The sequence below is a fragment of the Physella acuta genome, unplaced genomic scaffold (assembly GCF_028476545.2).
Source record: "Physella acuta isolate Inbredline_101_S28 unplaced genomic scaffold, ASM2847654v3 ptg000369l, whole genome shotgun sequence".
Lineage (NCBI taxonomy): Eukaryota > Metazoa > Mollusca > Gastropoda > Physidae > Physella > Physella acuta.
Window position 1 is genome coordinate 687,258 of NW_026731888.1, and position 21,400 is coordinate 708,657.

The following is a 21,400-nucleotide window of genomic DNA, read 5'->3' on the forward strand; positions in this document are numbered from 1 at the left end:
ATGTAACCTTGATGTTCAAGATGAACCACTGTGGGGCCTGTATTAACTAAGTTCCATCAAGCTGTAACACAATTATCTTGATATTTAATTAATGCCTTAGATGTTGTTCTGATGGCCAAGATTAAGTTGTACAAGATGTAACAAAAAAAGTCAAGATTGTTGGTTAAGAAGCAACAAAGTTCCATCACGATGTATCCAAAATTCTCATGTTCTAACCTGTTTATCTGGATACTTTATTGACGTTGTTCTGATGGTCAAGATGTAAGTTGTTAAAGATGTTACCCTTGTTGGAAAAGATGTAAGTAGATTACGATGTAACGTTGTTGTTTCTGATGTAACTAGGTTCCAGCAATGCCTTGGAGGTTGTTCTGATGGCCATGATGTTCGACTTAACCTATATGGTCAAGATGTAACCTTGTTGGTCAATAAGTAACGTCATTGATCAATATGTAGCCAAATTCCATAACGTTGATACTTTGGTCAAGAACACCCCATGATGACCAATATTTCACACTGAAAGTCCAAATGTTCACAATATCAGCTTGTGATCTACACGAAAAAAAAAAAAAAAAAAAAGAAAAGTATAAAAATTTTATCAGAATATTTTTTTTTTAAAAGTCCTATAACTCATGTAAAAAATATAGTATTTGTTTTTAATGGTTACCCCCCCCCCCTTTTCTTCTAAAAAAATAAAATCAATACTAAATTAATAAATATTGATAAGCCTAACGTGCAGTTTGATGGAATATTATTTAAACGTTTAGAATGTTGAATATAATCGAGTTTTTTGTAAGGACCTTAATGAGAAAATGGAATTGTAATCAGATAAATACAAATTTAATGTTTGAAACAAAATTATAAATTTAAAATATTTTAAAAATATAAATGTATTAGGGGTCGTCCATAAATGACGTCACACTCGTAGGGGGGAGGGGAGGTCCGTAATTTTGTGACAATGTGTGATGAGGGGGAGGGGTGGGGGTTCAGATAGTTCCACGTTACACTTTTGCATTATAAAAAAGCAATGTTAGAAAACGAATTTTAGACGTTACTTAGCGTTTTAGAAAACTGTTTTAATAAATTGCAATAGGAATTGATTAAATTACTCTATTTTGACTGAGTTCAGACAAGATTGTGGACAAAATATCCATATTTTATTAAAAAAAATTCAACTGCAATTTTGAGGGGGGGGGGGGGGTTGTAGGCTGAGGTGTGATGTCATTTTAAGGGGGAGGGGTCTGGCTTTTTGTGACGATTTGTGACGGAGGGGAAGGGGGGAGGTAAAAATCGTAAAAAAGCGTGACGTCATTTATAGATGACCCCTAATAAATAAAATAGATCTGGAAAAATATATAGATCCGTTGAAAAGTAGATCGGGTAGATTACTTATGAAACAGAGCTAGAATCTACTACTACTACTAAAATAGTATGATGCTAATAATATAGATAGTATAAGACAGTATAAGTCTATAGGACTATACTATAGGGGCTAATTCTGTTACCCGTACCGCAGAGATGAGTTATTAATTTTAAATAATCAACACTCGTCTCAAGTAATCTTCTAACGATTAACGAACTGAAAAAACAATTAATTCAAACACAACATAGTATAATCAAGGCCTACCTGTAAAACAGCAACGCATCAAAAATTCAGCTTCCGATAATGTCATTCTGCGAGACATTCAACAATTCCTCGGTTTGAATGTGATCTGAACCGAGGATACACACTTCCTGTGTTGTGTTATGTGTTAAAATAACACACTTGTTAATAGTAAATTTTAAAATACGCCAAACTGTATATAATTTTTTCGCTTTTAAAATTGTATCTTTTATAAAATAATTATGTTTATGTCGAAAACTAATGTAAAACACATGTCATCCAATTTATAGCTTAAACCTAAGTAAAATACTACCATATAAATATAGTAAAACCATTAGTACATCTTTCTAGGGGGGGGGGGGCGCACTTCAATTTTCCAGTGGGCAAACAAAGTACCAGTAGTACCTCAAGATACGAGTTTAATTTGTTCGTCGATATTGCTCGCGTATCAAAGCTATTTTTTCATTGAAATTAAGTGTATTGCTAGGTACAACCCTCGTGATTTTTTTTTAAATTAGAAAAGTGTATACATACAAGACAAGTATATTTTTTTTTCTAATAAAAAAGGAAAAGCATGCAAAGAAATGAACTGGTTTTATTAATTAAGTGTATTTCCCTTGAAAATCATCCAACTTCACCTACGGAAGATGCTGGTGGTGGTGTAAGCCCAGTCAGTGGCGTAGCGAGGTCGGGTGTCACCCGGTGCGGCACTTAATTGTGTCACCCCCCAGAGGCGTAGCGACCCTTCCCGGGGGACAAACTTTCAATTTTCGATTTGCACCTGCCCCCTCAAACTTTCGATTTGCACCCCCACAAACTTTCGATTTGCAACCCCCCTTTCGATTTGCACACCCCCCCCCCCCCCCTCAAACCTTTTGATTTGCACCTCTTAAAAAACTATTTAACACTCGAATTAATCACTTAATTAAGTGGAATTATCATTTTTCTCTATATATTTTGCCATTTTTTGCCTTGGTGTCACCCCCCTAAATGGTGTCACCCGGTGCGGTCCGCACCCCCGCCCCCCACTCGCTACGCCTCTAAGCCCAGTGTAGGGTGGATGAGATAGGGAAGAGCTTTAAGTAGTTCATTTACTAATTGTTAATGATAAGCTTTTTTTTACGAACCCGTTACACTCTTAACGCTACACTTTAACCCTAAACTTAACGGTTAATTTCGCCACTACTTTGCTCTTCGCGCTTTGTTCCTTTTTTCGCTAACACGTTTAAGGAAGTTTGTATTTCCTTAATTTCAGAATGTTTCAGAAATGAGTAAGGTAAGTATAATTAAATAGCTTCGATTCATAATCAGTTGCAACTTTTTCGGGATGTTTCTTTTCCTCGACCTGTGAAAGGCGCCAATTCTGTCACTCGTATCTCAAATTTTGCTCGTATGTCAAAGCAAATTTTAATTCGCTCCACAGATCGTATCTAAAAAATCTCGTATGTCGAGGCACTCGTACGTCGAGGTACCACTGTAATAGGTTTAAAGTCCAACCGACCCCCCCCCCTTTCCCCACCCAGACGGCAATGCGACATAAAAATATTTTTTATATAGAAAATATATATAATTTTAAGGGCTTCCCCATGGGTTTCAAGTCCCCCCCCCCTTCCCCGGAGATAATGTCTAAAAGAACCCCTGCTTTGGGTCTCCGTAGTTCCAATAGTATCGCTTTTTCGGTATACGAATATTTTATTTTTATGAGCACTATTACACAACAAATTTCATGTGTCTCGCATAGATATAGCAGTTGCGACATGTGTTTCGGCTGTGACCTAAGATGACGACATGTAGGCCTGTGACCTTCTCGATCATGTCATGACCCACATAAAATCTTGACTTAAAGTGACCACTTTTAGCGTAGACAGGACACAAAACAATGACCATAGCTGTGTACGCCAACAGTTCATAGCGTCACGAAAACGTTCACTGAACTAGATAAGTAGGCTGTGGCAGTGTCTAGACGACACACTGGCTGAGTTGGGGGGGGGGGGTTGAAGTGGCCAGCCGGTATAATTAGGTACAAGAATAGAACATGTGGGTGGAAAATTGTGTAACTTTTGTCGTGTAACTTTTGTCCGGTTATCTGTGCTATATGACTGAGCGTGTAACTTTTGTTATCTGTGCTATTTAATTACTGCTTGTAACGTTTCTCCGCTTATCTGTACTATATCATTGGGGCTTATTAATTTTTGTCCTGTTACCTAAGCCCAGTAGCGTAGCGAGGGGGGGGGGACATTTGTCCCCGGGCGCCGAACTTAGGGGCACCAAATTGGATTGGAAAAATAAATTGAAAGGTTGAGGGGGTGCGAATCGAAAGTGTGAGGGGGGGGGGGGGTGCAAATCGAAAGTTTGAGGGGGGGGTGCAAATCGGAAAAGTTTGTCCCCGGGCGCCGGGAAGGGTCGCTGCGCCTCTGCCTAAGCTATAACATTGGGGGCTTTACTGTTTGTCCTGTTACGTGTGCTATATTATTTTGAGCAATAACAATTTGTCCGTAATCACTGGAAAATGCTTTAATCTATTTGAAATTAATATTTATATGACTCCGGCCCTATTGAAAGATTTAAAACTTTTAGAATGGTTTGTGCTAAAGTGAATTTATTTTTTAATGTCAATATATTTTTATAATTTTTCTTTCAACGGTCTGCTTGAATGCTTTTTAAATATTAGTGTTTGCGTGTGCATTTTCGTGCGTGTGTGTGTGTGTGTGCGTCATTGCTTGTTGGGGTGGGTTTGTACGTGGGTTCGCTAGGGCAGATAGGAGGGGGTGGGGGTAGGGAGAGTAGGATGAATGGGCAGGTGTGGGGGAAGGGAGAGGGAGGAACGAGCTGGGGTCGGGAGGGTATGAACGGGCAGGAGGTCGGAGAGGGCAAAGGGAAATAAGTACAAATCGTACTGACGGTGGAGTTTTGGGTTAATTAAGGATTTAAAAAGATAACATACATTCCAATTACTTGAACCCGCAGTTCAAGGAAAAACCAGTGAGAGCTTGTTTTTGTTTGCACAAATCGTGGTGACCTTCACATAACACAGCATTGTTTCTAGCACTAGCTGCACCCACACGACAAGAGATCTTTTCTCAAAATTAAAACCGGTGGTTGAAGAAAACAGAAGCCCAAGAGTTTAACGAGAAATGACGTCAGCCACTTACTACAAGCGGAATCAACTTTGTGTATAAAGCGCTCACTGCCCCTTTACAGGAGCAGGACTAGCTGATAGGCGTCTTGGGGTACTACAGAAGGAAAGACACAGAGGAACCAACAAGTCACGCTTTAAAACCAGTTCTCTGTCAATTTCATAAATTAAGGATTCTTGCTACAGAGTTTCTTTGACTTGAAAACATGGCCTTTTCAGTATTAATTAGATCTATGTGCGCCATTTTCCTCTCTGCTACTGTTTTGCTAACAGTAAGTAAAACGTAGTCAGTATTTATTATTGTGAATTTCATTTAATATTAGGCCCATGCTAAAGAAACCTAGCCGGCATGAATAGATTTTGTTTTTTCCATTCTCCAGAGCTGTGATGCTAAAGCCCTCGGGACTTGCAGAGTGCCAGCCGACATCATCTTTCTGTTGGACACGTCCAGCTCCATTGGTTACAGAAACTTCCATACCCACATGAAAACATTCGTCAAAGATGCTATCTCGTCCTTACCTGTTGGGCAAGCAGCAAATGATATAAGAGTTGGAATAGTACTCTTTGGTACACACGTATTTCCTCAGTTCTGGTTAAAGAGCGATCAGGTAAAATTTAAAAAGTATCATTATATATATATATATATATATATATATATATATATATATATATATATATATATATATATATATATATTTATATATATATAGTCATTCCGCCTAGTTTCACATAGATAAAAATGAGAAAGCACTAACCTAACTCTAATTTTAATCTTTTTACTAACATTTATACTATAACTAGTTTAGTTATTATTTTTGAAACTAAACTCCTCAAAATCGATCGTACCATGCGTGTGATACAGACAGGAAATATTACGACTCAGTAAATAAATTAGCTTAGCTAAGTATCATTCTACTTGCCTTGGGATAATAAGATCAAAACAACGGTGTTTAAGTTACCCATACTTTCAAAGCATACCATTTGATTTTATTATTGGACAGTTTCTACATTCTATCCGTAGAGCGTGAGTCAAGCGGTCAGGGCTGTAGAGGACATGAGATACAATCGAGGCTGGACCAACACCCATCTCGCTTTGCAATACGCCCACCAACAAATGTTCATAGAGGCTCCAAGGAGGGGCGTGGCCAAGCTTGTAGTTGTTCTCACTGATGGCAAGTTCACAAAATCGCAAGAAACGATGTCAGCCGCCAGGACTTTAAAGAACTATGGTAAAATAATATTCATATTAATACATTGATTATGGATCCGGCTTGAGCCTAATATTGTAATCAAAATAAAAATCGTATACACTTTAGATTTCATACTATCAAGAAGGTGGTAGGGCGTGGTTGGGTGGTAGAGCATTCGACTGCATGCTCGAAAGTCTCGAGTTCGAATCCTGAAATTTTCACAGTAAAACGTCCCTGAAACCACCCAGCTCTGTTGGTTACCTGACCCACGAAGGTAAAAGCGGCTGTGTTGACCACACTATCCCTTCATATGCTTTTTGTTTCTTTGATGTCGCAGGCGTGGATGTCTTTGCCATCGGTGTTGGTGGCGACGTTGACGTAAGTGAGCTAGAAGAGATGGCATCGTATCCCAGTGAGCAATACGTCTTCCGCGTGTCGGATTTCCGTGCCTTACAAAATATCAAACAAAAATTCCAGTCGGCTACTTGTGCAGGTAGGTTCTAAGGTTTTATCTTATTCAATTAGATTTTCAATTTTCGGATGCTTTTAAGAAGTTAAAATTTTAGAGTTGTCAACCCTTCCAATGTTATAACAAATCGAGTATTAAATGCGTTTTTAGACCATAAGGTTTGCATGTTTTGTAGAACATAAACGATACTTATGAACTTTTTATTTTTATTTAAGCGATGATGAGCACCAAAAGACCTAATTTGACAACTAAATTAACTAGAACAACTAGAACAACCACCACTACAACTACGCCAACAACAACTAAAGACATCTTCGGCGGAGGTGTTCCTCCTGTCTAAGCTACTCTTCTTTCAACTAAATAAAGCTAGTTACTAGCTGTTCTTTCTTCTAGTTCCATCTCCGGAGCCCTCGTCTATCCAATGAGCATATGTCTATTAACCTGCATTTTGTATCCCTCTTCTCTTTCCCTGCAATATAATACCATAATCACGCAGTCTCTCAAGAAATACAATTTATTTGCTTATTATTTACTCACCGTCCACCCCATGCAAATTCCTACATGTAATGTAACATTCCTTATATCCCCTCCTTATCACACCCACACCTACTATGACTTAGACTTGACAATGGTACACAAAATGTGATCGTCTTTTGAGAGAGAAATGTCTCGTTAAGCCAACAGAAGGAATAATTTCAATGAAATGATTTTTTTTTTTGAAAATATGAATAATTCAATAAAAATATTTTGTTGTTATAATTCGTTATTTCACCACCATCCGCGTTAGTTAATATGTGCACAAATTCTAGTATATAAGAAAACATTTTAGGCATATTTTACAAACATGAATTGCATACATACTTTTTAACTCTATGTTTCTTGCATTTCATTAAACGTTTATTAAAATTTATTTCCATGTTTATTTTGTTATTTTATTAAGTATTCTATGTTTACGTTCTTTGCTTGACTGCCCAGCTTCTTATGTTACATCGATGTAGTCACTCTCTGATGTAAATTAAAACAACACTTTGCTTAGTTGAGATCAATCTTATACACAACAGACGATACCATTTTCTTTCATATAAGGGACTAAAGTCTTAAATAGATGAAAATCGTTGTTTTATTTATTGGTACCACTATTTCATGATCACGGGGTGTGTGTGTGTGTGTGGGGGGGGGTAATGTTTTCTACCCGGTCAGGGAGGGAACAAATCAAGAATTGCCAATATAACCACAGCACTCAGTAAGTCAAGAAGCAAAAAGAATTCTCTTGGAACAAAGTTATACGGCCACTTGTAAAGTCTGTCAGGTAAAAAAATCTGAAGTTAAAAACTTGTCTTCTGTTTTATCTAGATGTGGTGTGACCTTTAGTCTTGAGTGGTGATGGGTTGAAGCAACTGACATTCGTCCTGGCTAACATACACACATCTTTTCATTCCAACTAAGTCCATAAAGGTCAAGGTATTTTAAAATTTTTGTCCCCGACTCGCAACCTCCTCCCTCTTCCAAAATAACATACAATTTAACTAACTTAATTATAATCCACCATGTAGTGAAGAAGTTGTAATCCTCCCCCACCCTCCAGCCTGTAAAGTTAAGTTCCCTCTCAAACCTGACGGTCTATGGGAAGTAGAGTTCACTTGTTTCTGTGTCCTCGGCATAAGAAAGGGGAGTGTGGTCAGCACTATGCCGAGCCACCTTTATTTACCCTAACGTGAGTTGGATACCCATCAGAGCTGGGTAGATTCTGGGACTGTCTACTGACTTGAACCCGGATTCGAACTCGAGACTTATGGGTTAGCAGTCCAGCTCTCTACCACGAGGCCACTCAGTCCCCTAGGTGACGTCATTAACGATTTCCATACTTCTGGAAGATTTCGTCAGACAATGAATTTATTCTCGCCCTGTTGTGGGCATGGGATATGTCAGGAGTAATATGTTTAAGACAAGATGTCTGGGGTGACTAAACAGTAGTAGCGTCGACAGTCAGTGGCGACTCTACACAGAGCGTAGCCATGCTTTTAGGGTAGTTGGATTAGAGTGTCTAAAATGGCGACAGTCATCATGTATACACACAGGAAGTTGTACACACGCACGCACACACACACCCACCCACCCACCCACCCATACATACACACCAAACACACCCACACAAACACACCCACACACCCACACCTACATACACTCTCTGCACAGGGTCGTAGCCAGGCTTACAGGGTAGTTGGATTAGAGTGTCTTAAATGGCAACAGTCATTATGTATTCACACAGGAAGCTTTTCACACACACACACACACATACATACATACATGCAAACATACACACACAAATACACACACAGACAATTACACACACAAATGACAATGTGACTGAGCATTGTGTGTGTGTGGGGTGGAAGGAAGTAATGGGACAAAGCAGACAGGTCATATTATTTAGTCTAAGAACTTACCGAGTGTGGGTGGAACAAAGATATCACCTTAGTTTTGTTTCTAGTGCTGTATGATTATAGGTTGTAAATTTTGTCCGGTTATCTGTGCTATATTATTGGAGCGTGTAATTTAGGCTAAATCATTGGGGGGGGGGGGGGGGGGGGTTGTTCCTGCTAGTACTGTAGCAATGGGAGGGGGTAGGATTATAAACTCATCATCAGGGGTTGATCTGACTCAAGACTTAACAGTTTGAATAGATTTTAACTAATGTGAATGTAATTTTCAGATGTAAGTTTTTATTTTATTTTATGCCTTCAAAACTGACTGCACTGCTTTTTAAAATATTGGTGTTTGTGTCAGTGCTTGGGGGAGGGGGGGGGGGGAGGAATGGGCAGGGGGTGAGAGGGAGCGAGGGAAAGCAGAAGTAAGTATGGTCGTGGGTCGAGGAGGGATGAACGGCAAAAAAAAAAGGGGGGGGGGTGCAGGGTTATTATTTAATTTTCGATATTATTTGATTCACATTTCCATTTGTGTTATGGGTCGATTTCTATTTCTAGCATTTATTTGTGTACATAGATTTCATTTCTCTCATTTCTTGTGTTAGCTTTTATATCTTATTTTGTTACACAACTAATTTAGTTGCTTATGGTTGCAGCTCTTTCATTGTTAAAATCAAATTAAAGAAAAAAAAAGGCAAAATTATACCCCGCCCCACCCACTCAATGATACAGATATAAAAAACGTTCTGACAATGGAGTTCAGGATTAATAAAGGATTTAAAAAGATTTCATACCGTCAAATTACTTTAACCAATTAGTTAATAAGGAGTAACTGTGAGAGTTTTTTTATTGTGTCGAAATAAAATGTTTTTACCCTTGTTTGCACAAGTCATAATGACCGTCACATAATAGAGCATTGTTACCAGGACAACAACTTAACACTTACCCATACGTCAACAGAAGACAACGTTTCTCAAAATTAAACCCGGTAGTATAAGCACAAGCGTCCAGAGGCGGGGACGGGGGTGCGGAAAGGGGTGACACCATGAAGTAGACACGCACGCAAACTCTACAGAAAACAATGCCACATCCAGCTGTATTAACAGACGACTATAGAGAAACATCATCAGTACTAAATGTGAACGCTTAAAGGCTTTTGCTGCGGGGGGGGGGGGGGTGTTGACTGACACCAACTGCAAAACTTAAAGAGAAAAAAAAACAGGGGGGTGGGGTGGGGGACGACACCATGAGGTGCCGCACCGGGTGACACCAGACCTAGCGACGCTGCTGAGAACAAAAAGCAACCACGACAAATGACGTCATCCACTTGCTGTAAGTGGAATCTGCATTGTGTATAAAGCGTTCACTGCCCTTCACGAGATAGCACTAACAGATAGGCGTCTCGTGGTCCAACAAAAGGAAAGAAAGACAGTCAAGGAGGAAACAAGTCACGCTTTAAAAACAGTTCTCCGTAGAAGACAATAACATTTAAGGATTTTTGCAACAAACTTTCATTGGCTCGAAGACATGGCCAGTTTAGCATTAACTAGATATATATGCGCCATTTTTTTCTCTGCGGCTATCTTGTTATTAGTAAGTAAACATTTTCAGTATTCTTTATTGTGAATTGTATTTAATGTGAAACCCATACTACAGAAACTTAACATGAATGTATTCATTTTTTTCATTCTCCAGAGCTGTGATGCTAGAGCCATAAGGGCTAAACAGACTTGCAGAGTCCCAGCCGATATCATCTTTCTTTTGGACACGTCCAGCTCCATTGGTTACAGAAACTTCCATACCCACATGAAAACATTCGTCAAAGATGCTATCTCGTCCTTACCTGTTGGGCAAGCAGCAAATGATATAAGAGTTGGAATAGCACTCTTTGGTACACAAGTATTTCCTCAGTTCTGGTTAAAGAGCGATCAGGTAAAATTTAAAAAGTATCATTATATATATATATATATATATATATATATATATATATATATATATATATATATATATATATATATATATATATATATATATATATGTACATATATATATATATATATATATATATATATATATATATATATATATATATATATATATATATATTTATATATAGTCATTCCGCCTAGTTTCACATAGATAAAAATGAGAAAGCACTAACCTAACTCTAATTTTAATCTTTTTACTAACATTTATACTATAACTAGTTTAGTTATTATTTTTGAAACTAAACTCCTCAAAATCGATCGTACCATGCGTGTGATACAGACAGGAAATATTACGACTCAGTAAATAAATTAGCTTAGCTAAGTATCATTCTACTTGCCTTGGGATAATAAGATCAAAACAACGGTGTTTAAGTTACCCATACTTTCAAAGCATACCATTTGATTTTATTATTGGACAGTTTCTACATTCTATCCGTAGAGCGTGAGTCAAGCGGTCAGGGCTGTAGAGGACATGAGATACAATCGAGGCTGGACCAACACCCATCTCGCTTTGCAATACGCCCACCAACAAATGTTCATAGAGGCTCCAAGGAGGGGCGTGGCCAAGCTTGTAGTTGTTCTCACTGATGGCAAGTTCACAAAATCGCAAGAAACGATGTCAGCCGCCAGGACTTTAAAGAACTATGGTAAAATAATATTCATATTAATACATTGATTATGGATCCGGCTTGAGCCTAATATTGTAATCAAAATAAAAATCGTATACACTTTAGATTTCATACTATCAAGAAGGTGGTAGGGCGTGGTTGGGTGGTAGAGCATTCGACTGCATGCTCGAAAGTCTCGAGTTCGAATCCTGAAATTTTCACAGTAAAACGTCCCTGAAACCACCCAGCTCTGTTGGTTACCTGACCCACGAAGGTAAAAGCGGCTGTGTTGACCACACTATCCCTTCATATGCTTTTTGTTTCTTTGATGTCGCAGGCGTGGATGTCTTTGCCATCGGTGTTGGTGGCGACGTTGACGTAAGTGAGCTAGAAGAGATGGCATCGTATCCCAGTGAGCATTACGTCTTCCGCGTGTCGGATTTCCGTGCCTTACAAAATATCAAACAAAAATTCCAGTCGGCTACTTGTGCAGGTAGGTTCTAAGGTTTTATCATATTCAATTAGATTTTCAATTTTCGGATGCTTTTAAGAAGTTAAAATTTTAGAGTTGTCAACCCTTCCAATGTTATAACAAATCGAGTATTAAATGCGTTTTTAGACCATAACGTTTGCATGTTTTGTAGAACATAAACGATACTTATGAACTTTTTATTTTTATTTAAGCGATGATGAGCACCAAAAGACCTAATTTGACAACTAAATTAACTAGAACAACTAGAACAACCACCACTACAACTACGCCAACAACAACTAAAGACATCTTCGGCGGAGGTGTTCCTCCTGTCTAAGCTACTCTTCTTTCAACTAAATAAAGCTAGTTACTAGCTGTTCTTTCTTCTAGTTCCATCTCCGGAGCCCTCGTCTATCCAATGAGCATATGTCTATTAACCTGCATTTTGTATCCCTCTTCTCTTTCCCTGCAATATAATACCATAATCACGCAGTCTCTCAAGAAATACAATTTATTTGCTTATTATTTACTCACCGTCCACCCCATGCAAATTCCTACATGTAATGTAACATTCCTTATATCCCCTCCTTATCACACCCACACCTACTATGACTTAGACTTGACAATGGTACACAAAATGTGATCGTCTTTTGAGAGAGAAATGTCTCGTTAAGCCAACAGAAGGAATAATTTCAATGAAATGATTTTTTTTTTTGAAAATATGAATAATTCAATAAAAATATTTTGTTGTTATAATTCGTTATTTCACCACCATCCGCGTTAGTTAATATGTGCACAAATTCTAGTATATAAGAAAACATTTTAGGCATATTTTACAAACATGAATTGCATACATACTTTTTAACTCTATGTTTCTTGCATTTCATTAAACGTTTATTAAAATTTATTTCCATGTTTATTTTGTTATTTTATTAAGTATTCTATGTTTACGTTCTTTGCTTGACTGCCCAGCTTCTTATGTTACATCGATGTAGTCACTCTCTGATGTAAATTAAAACAACACTTTGCTTAGTTGAGATCAATCTTATACACAACAGACGATACCATTTTCTTTCATATAAGGGACTAAAGTCTTAAATAGATGAAAATCGTTGTTTTATTTATTGGTACCACTATTTCATGATCACGGGGTGTGTGTGTGTGTGTGTGGGGGGGGGGGGTAATGTTTTCTACCCGGTCAGGGAGGGAACAAATCAAGAATTGCCAATATAACCACAGCACTCAGTAAGTCAAGAAGCAAAAAGAATTCTCTTGGAACAAAGTTATACGGCCACTTGTAAAGTCTGTCAGGTAAAAAAATCTGAAGTTAAAAACTTGTCTTCTGTTTTATCTAGATGTGGTGTGACCTTTAGTCTTGAGTGGTGATGGGTTGAAGCAACTGACATTCGTCCTGGCTAACATACACACATCTTTTCATTCCAACTAAGTCCATAAAGGTCAAGGTATTTTAAAATTTTTGTCCCCGACTCGCAACCTCCTCCCTCTTCCAAAATAACATACAATTTAACTAACTTAATTATAATCCACCATGTAGTGAAGAAGTTGTAATCCTCCCCCACCCTCCAGCCTGTAAAGTTAAGTTCCCTCTCAAACCTGACGGTCTATGGGAAGTAGAGTTCACTTGTTTCTGTGTCCTCGGCATAAGAAAGGGGAGTGTGGTCAGCACTATGCCGAGCCACCTTTATTTACCCTAACGTGAGTTGGATACCCATCAGAGCTGGGTAGATTCTGGGACTGTCTACTGACTTGAACCCGGATTCGAACTCGAGACTTATGGGTTAGCAGTCCAGCTCTCTACCACGAGGCCACTCAGTCCCCTAGGTGACGTCATTAACGATTTCCATACTTCTGGAAGATTTCGTCAGACAATGAATTTATTCTCGCCCTGTTGTGGGCATGGGATATGTCAGGAGTAATATGTTTAAGACAAGATGTCTGGGGTGACTAAACAGTAGTAGCGTCGACAGTCAGTGGCGACTCTACACAGAGCGTAGCCATGCTTTTAGGGTAGTTGGATTAGAGTGTCTAAAATGGCGACAGTCATCATGTATACACACAGGAAGTTGTACACACGCACGCACACACACACCCACCCACCCACCCACCCATACATACACACCAAACACACCCACACAAACACACCCACACACCCACACCTACATACACTCTCTGCACAGGGTCGTAGCCAGGCTTACAGGGTAGTTGGATTAGAGTGTCTTAAATGGCAACAGTCATTATGTATTCACACAGGAAGCTTTTCACACACACACACACACATACATACATACATGCAAACATACACACACAAATACACACACAGACAATTACACACACAAATGACAATGTGACTGAGCATTGTGTGTGTGTGGGGTGGAAGGAAGTAATGGGACAAAGCAGACAGGTCATATTATTTAGTCTAAGAACTTACCGAGTGTGGGTGGAACAAAGATATCACCTTAGTTTTGTTTCTAGTGCTGTATGATTATAGGTTGTAAATTTTGTCCGGTTATCTGTGCTATATTATTGGAGCGTGTAATTTAGGCTAAATCATTGGGGGGGGGGGGGGGGGTTGTTCCTGCTAGTACTGTAGCAATGGGAGGGGGTAGGATTATAAACTCATCATCAGGGGTTGATCTGACTCAAGACTTAACAGTTTGAATAGATTTTAACTAATGTGAATGTAATTTTCAGATGTAAGTTTTTATTTTATTTTATGCCTTCAAAACTGACTGCACTGCTTTTTAAAATATTGGTGTTTGTGTCAGTGCTTGGGGGAGGGGGGGGGGGAGGAATGGGCAGGGGGTGAGAGGGAGCGAGGGAAAGCAGAAGTAAGTATGGTCGTGGGTCGAGGAGGGATGAACGGCAAAAAAAAAAAGGGGGGGGGGGGTGCAGGGTTATTATTTAATTTTCGATATTATTTGATTCACATTTCCATTTGTGTTATGGGTCGATTTCTATTTCTAGCATTTATTTGTGTACATAGATTTCATTTCTCTCATTTCTTGTGTTAGCTTTTATATCTTATTTTGTTACACAACTAATTTAGTTGCTTATGGTTGCAGCTCTTTCATTGTTAAAATCAAATTAAAGAAAAAAAAAGGCAAAATTATACCCCGCCCCACCCACTCAATGATACAGATATAAAAAACGTTCTGACAATGGAGTTCAGGATTAATAAAGGATTTAAAAAGATTTCATACCGTCAAATTACTTTAACCAATTAGTTAATAAGGAGTAACTGTGAGAGTTTTTTTATTGTGTCGAAATAAAATGTTTTTACCCTTGTTTGCACAAGTCATAATGACCGTCACATAATAGAGCATTGTTACCAGGACAACAACTTAACACTTACCCATACGTCAACAGAAGACAACGTTTCTCAAAATTAAACCCGGTAGTATAAGCACAAGCGTCCAGAGGCGGGGACGAGGGTGCGGAAAGGGGTGACACCATGAAGTAGACACGCACGCAAACTCTACAGAAAACAATGCCACATCCAGCTGTATTAACAGACGACTATAGAGAAACATCATCAGTACTAAATGTGAACGCTTAAAGGCTTTTGCTGCGGGGGGGGGGGGGGGGGGTGTTGACTGACACCAACTGCAAAACTTAAAGAGAAAAAAAAACAGGGGGGTGGGGTGGGGGACGACACCATGAGGTGCCGCACCGGGTGACACCAGACCTAGCGACGCTGCTGAGAACAAAAAGCAACCACGACAAATGACGTCATCCACTTGCTGTAAGTGGAATCTGCATTGTGTATAAAGCGTTCACTGCCCTTCACGAGATAGCACTAACAGATAGGCGTCTCGTGGTCCAACAAAAGGAAAGAAAGACAGTCAAGGAGGAAACAAGTCACGCTTTAAAAACAGTTCTCCGTAGAAGACAATAACATTTAAGGATTTTTGCAACAAACTTTCATTGGCTCGAAGACATGGCCAGTTTAGCATTAACTAGATATATATGCGCCATTTTTTTCTCTGCGGCTATCTTGTTATTAGTAAGTAAACATTTTCAGTATTCTTTATTGTGAATTGTATTTAATGTGAAACCCATACTACAGAAACTTAACATGAATGTATTCATTTTTTTCATTCTCCAGAGCTGTGATGCTAGAGCCATAAGGGCTAAACAGACTTGCAGAGTCCCAGCCGATATCATCTTTCTTTTGGACACGTCCAGCTCCATTGGTTACAGAAACTTCCATACCCACATGAAAACATTCGTCAAAGATGCTATCTCGTCCTTACCTGTTGGGCAAGCAGCAAATGATATAAGAGTTGGAATAGCACTCTTTGGTACACAAGTATTTCCTCAGTTGTTGTTAATGAGATCTCAGGTACATTTTAAAAGTAACGTATTTGTAAACATTACACACACACACTCACTCCCACACTCACACCCACCCCCACACCCCCCCCCCCCACACACATATATATATATATGTATGTATATATATATACATATATATATATATATATATATATATATATATATATATATATATATATATATATATATATATATATATATATATATATATATATATACCGCCTAGCCTTCCATCTATAATAATGCCTAAACTACAGCCTAACCCTAAATATAATTTTATTTGTATTCTTAACACTTGTACTAGTTTACTCGCCTATAAATAAAAGCTTAAAAGCAAATGTATTGAAGACATTCCTCTTTTTAAACACACTTAACTGTTTCTGTATATGCAAAGTCTAAAGAGTCTTCCGATTAGATGAACTCGTATGGGTAACACATTTGGTACTCTTCTGTAGACCCAATCACCCCCAGCAAATTCTCACTGCTATTTCTAAATTTTATCGAAAGAGCGTGAGCCGGGCTGTCAGGGCTGTAGAGAACATGAGATACAATCGAGGCTGGACCAACACCCATCTCGCTTTGCAATACGCCCACCAACAAATGTTTGTAGAGGCTCCAAGGAGGGGCGCGGCCAAGCTTGTAGTTGTTCTCACTGATGGCAAGTTCACAAAATCGCAAGAAACGATGTCAGCCGCCAGGAAATTAAAGATCTATGGTATAATAAAATGTACATTATTATCTTGATTATTAGTATATATTGAGCCATATATTTGAACCAAGAGAAAAATTGTGAATATTTGAGATTTCATATGAATTGATTTTTACACACTAATAAAAAAAAAATAATACTAAGAAAATGTAGATTTATAATATCTAATTAAAAAATCTAATCCAACATTTTAATTTTAATAAATTAGATAGTTTCGCTGTCTGTCTATCTATCTATCTATCTATGTATCTATCTATGTATCTGACAAGAACGCTCTAGAGAAAACACAAGCAAATTAAAAACATGCATAGTAATTCGAAAAACGAAGTATGACGTCATATAGTAGAAAATAATCTCAAGCCGGAGAGTGCACACAGTAATATGACGTCATTGATTCTCGAGTAAACATTGAATAAAAAGGCAATTTTGTCTAATCTAAATGGTTTGCGGGAAGAGTTTCTTTCATACAATTCTTCGGGTAGGGACGAAGCCCCACCCCCGCGTAAGAACGTCTGAGCCCCCCCCCCCCCTCCCCAACTCAAAAGAAATTTCTTCATCGATACACTATAATAAAATTATCGCCTAATTAATGTGTCTAATCTAAAAAGTGGTTTTCTTGCAATTTCTTTAATGCAATTCTTCGGGTAGTGGCTAAGCGCGACACCAGTGTTTCTTTCAGACTTTTTCCTCCCCGGAGAGGGGGTGGTGGTACTTGAAATTTTCGAGGGCGGGGGGTAGAATTTTTGGGGAGGGGGCGGACACTGGAATAAGTATATAATTATATTTTGTTGAATTGGACGGCAGACATGTTTTTTTGGGGGGGTGGGGGGTGGGGGTGGGGGGTGGGTAGTGTGTGTGGGGGTGGGGGTGGGGTGGGGTGGTTTTAGTTTAGAGAAAAGCGCCCGTTGTATCCTTCCTCAACGGGCCATTTTTCTCGTAAATTAGATTTTTCATAGTTCATCCAAGGATTGGAACTATATAAAAAAAATTTAGAATGATGAGAACTTGTCCGGCCCAATAACTTGTTTCTGTTTCTTTGATGTCGCAGGCGCGAATGTCTTTGCCATCGGTGTTGGTGGCGACGTTGACATGAGTGAGCTAGAAGAGATGGCATCGTATCCCAGTGAGCAATACGTCTTCCGCGTGTCGGATTTCCGTGCCTTACAAAATATCAAACAAAAATTCCAGTCGGCTACTTGTGCCGGTAGGTTCTAAGGTTTTATCTTATTTTGTTTAGTACCAAAGATTTTTCTAATAAGTTTTACAATTACTTTTTTTTGCATGAGTTAAAATTATTAACTTTTTGTGAAAGATTCATAAAACGTGAAACGACACTTATAATCATTTTTTTTGTTTATTTAAGCTATGATGAGCACCAGAAGACCGATGCTGACAACCAGGTCAACTAGAAAAACTACAGCCACCACTAAACAGGCAGCAAACACAACACAAAAAACAAGGACACCAACAACAAAGAGACCGACAACAAGGACACGAACACCAACAACAACGACACCAACAACGACACCAACAACGACACCAACAACGACACCAACAACGACACCAAAAACGACACCAACAACGACACCAACAACTACACCAACAACAACGACACCAACAACGACACCAACAACAACGACACCAACAACGACACCAACAACAACGACACCAACAACGACACCAACAACGACACCAACAACAACGACACCAACAACGACACCAACAACGACACCAACAACGACACCAACAACGACACCAACAACAACGACACCAACAACGACACCAACAACGACACCAACAACGACACCAACAACAACGACACCAACAACGACACCAACATCACCAACAACAACGACACCAACAACGACACCAACAACGACACCAAAAACTACACCAACAACGACGCCAACAACGAAACCAACAACGACACCAACAACAACACCAACAACGACACCAACAACGACACCAATACCAACAACACCAACAACAACGACACCAACAACAACTGAAGACATCTTTGGTGGAGGTGTTAGTCCCGTCTAAGTCACTCTTCCTTCAACTAAATAAGGCTAGTTCTCTCTTCTAGTCCAATCTTTATTAGAACCTTTGCCTATCCGGTGAAACACATGCCTCTTTACCTCTATTTTGTACCGCTCTTTTCTCTACCTGAAGTTTAATCCTCTAATGTGGAGCTTGTCAATGTATTGTGCACGCATCAACCAAAATTCATCAGTACATTATTTACCTACAGCTTACCACGTATAACTATGAATAAAACCCTTCATATTAACTACAATACCTCTGTCTTCCACACAGACATCCCGACTTACATTTAACAGTGACACAAAAAAATGGATAACCACATGAGAGGAAATCAATCGATTGTTACACATTCGTGTTGGATATTGTGCACTATTTGTAAATAATTTGTAACAATGTGTTGCTTATATTTTATTAAACGTTTATTTAAATTTAATTCAATGTTTATTCCAATATTTCATTGAGTGTTTCCTGGATACGTTCCTTGCTTGAATGCCCAGCTTTTTTGCAGTAAGACTTCACATACATTTCAATACATTTCACTCTCACAGTGTTTTACCAGTGAAATGCTCAACACACAGACGTATGACTTACATAGACGAGACATTATGTTACATAGATGGTTAAATAGCATGACATAAATAAAAAGCACCGTTTTGGTCAGCAGCCATAGCTAGGATCATTGCTATACACAGACATACTATTTTCGTGCATAGATTGGACAAGCTCCTTAAAAAAGATAAAAAAAGAAACATGCTGTTTTACATTGACTGAACCATTTTCATACATAGTTTGTCTGACATAGATAGGACATCAATTGTCTTTCATTCATAAATCTCAAAAGCTAATATGACATTTAGCAGTGTAACAATGCTTTTTCAACTGCGTAAAATTCTTTTAAAATATATTTTTCACCTAATAAACACGTGTTTTATGATATACAGGTAACATTGTGTGACATTCTTTTATACACTAATACAAAGACCTGATGGTTTTGATAGCATTGTTTCTTCCAGACTTTTTTCTCCGGTGATATTTTCGGGGGGGGGGGGGGGGTAGACTTTCTTTAGGGGGGGGGGGGGCGAAGAGATACCTGGAAGAAAAACTATCCTATTATTTAAAAAATTAAATTCACTGTAGACCATTGTTCTATGTGGTTTTTAAAAGTTCTGTATTATAAGATACACATTTAACACATGAAACTTTTAACTTGAATGATAAAAATGTGTTTCCAACACGACCTACTAAGCCGACCTTAAGCGGTCGAGACAAGAACCTACGTGTCTGCCATCTGTAAACACTCGTGTTGTGTGTGTCACAGTACCGGCTATTGTTTGTCCTGAACAATGGGACTTTACTAACTCGCGTGAGTAGAATGTATGAGCAGGTTTAGTAAGTGAGGCGTGTAACAGGAAGAAAGGGCTCTCATTTCAAACCCCCGTCACCCCCCCCCCCCCTCAAGCATCTCATATCAACCGTCCCAAATATCTCACCCTACCTCTTGCGTAATTGAGCCAGATTTTATTCCCATGCTCGACGAATGAAACAGCCCTTTCAAACCTAGCGGTCCATGTGGCAGGTGAAGTAGAGTTTCGGCAACATTGGCATATGAATAAATAGTGTGGTCGACACTATACCCAGCCGCCTCTAATTTATCAAATGGAAAAGTCCGGGATCCGAACTCGAGACTGTCTGTTTAGCAGTCTTGCGCACTCTTCCATCCAAGCACGCCGTCCCATAAAGTGACCAATGACATAAACATTGATAGCTACGTGACGAGCTCATAACAAAACCCACTTTGTCTCTGTTTAAGTGGGTTCTAATCTACATGTCCCTACTTCAGCTTTAAGGGGTCATCTGTTTGATTACGTCAGTTAAGTAAAAACCTAAGTTATACACTTGTCGTCTGTTTATTCTACGTCTGAAGTGATGTGACTTTCAGTCTTGAGTGGTGATGGCTAGAAGCAACTGACATTCGTCCTGGCTAACCATACGCACATCTTTTCATTCCATATAAGTCCAAAAAAGGTCAAGCTATTTTAAAATGTTTGTGCCCGACTCACGCTCAGAGTTTCTTCCAGGCACCCCCCCCCCCCCGAAGAAAGGAAGAAAGTCTACCGCCCCCCCCCCCCCCCCCCGAACGAAATGGAATTTATATAGAGAATATATACTTTTGACAGTGTCCGCCCCCCCCCCCCCCCCGGAGAAAAAAGTCTGGAAGAAACACTGCCCACGTTCACCTTTCTTGTCACGCCACACGTGGATAAAGGAAGCAGACCCCCCCCCCTTCACCCTTTGTCCAAATTAAGGTAAATGTGAGCGAAACTGCACCCCATAACGTTGTGAAAAAAAAATTAATACCTTCCACGAGCCTAAGTGACGTCATTTATGGACGATTTCCGTACT

The 21,400-nt window shown here is 39.0% G+C and overlaps 1 protein-coding gene across 1 annotated transcript; it reads left to right on the forward strand.

Annotated features, from left to right (window-relative positions):
* The first annotated feature begins 4,789 nt into the window (after positions 1–4,789).
* On the forward strand, positions 4,790–19,430 carry LOC131941682 (collagen alpha-4(VI) chain-like). Its single transcript, XM_059301092.1, has 9 exons — positions 4,790–5,008; positions 5,117–5,344; positions 5,758–5,965; positions 6,264–6,419; positions 6,611–6,729; positions 10,517–10,753; positions 11,249–11,456; positions 11,755–11,910; positions 18,318–19,430. Exons 1-9 carry the CDS (start codon positions 4,943–4,945, stop codon positions 18,995–18,997), a joined length of 2,058 nt encoding a protein of 685 aa, XP_059157075.1. The 5' UTR covers positions 4,790–4,942; the 3' UTR covers positions 18,998–19,430.
* Positions 19,431–21,400: the final 1,970 nt, after the last annotated feature.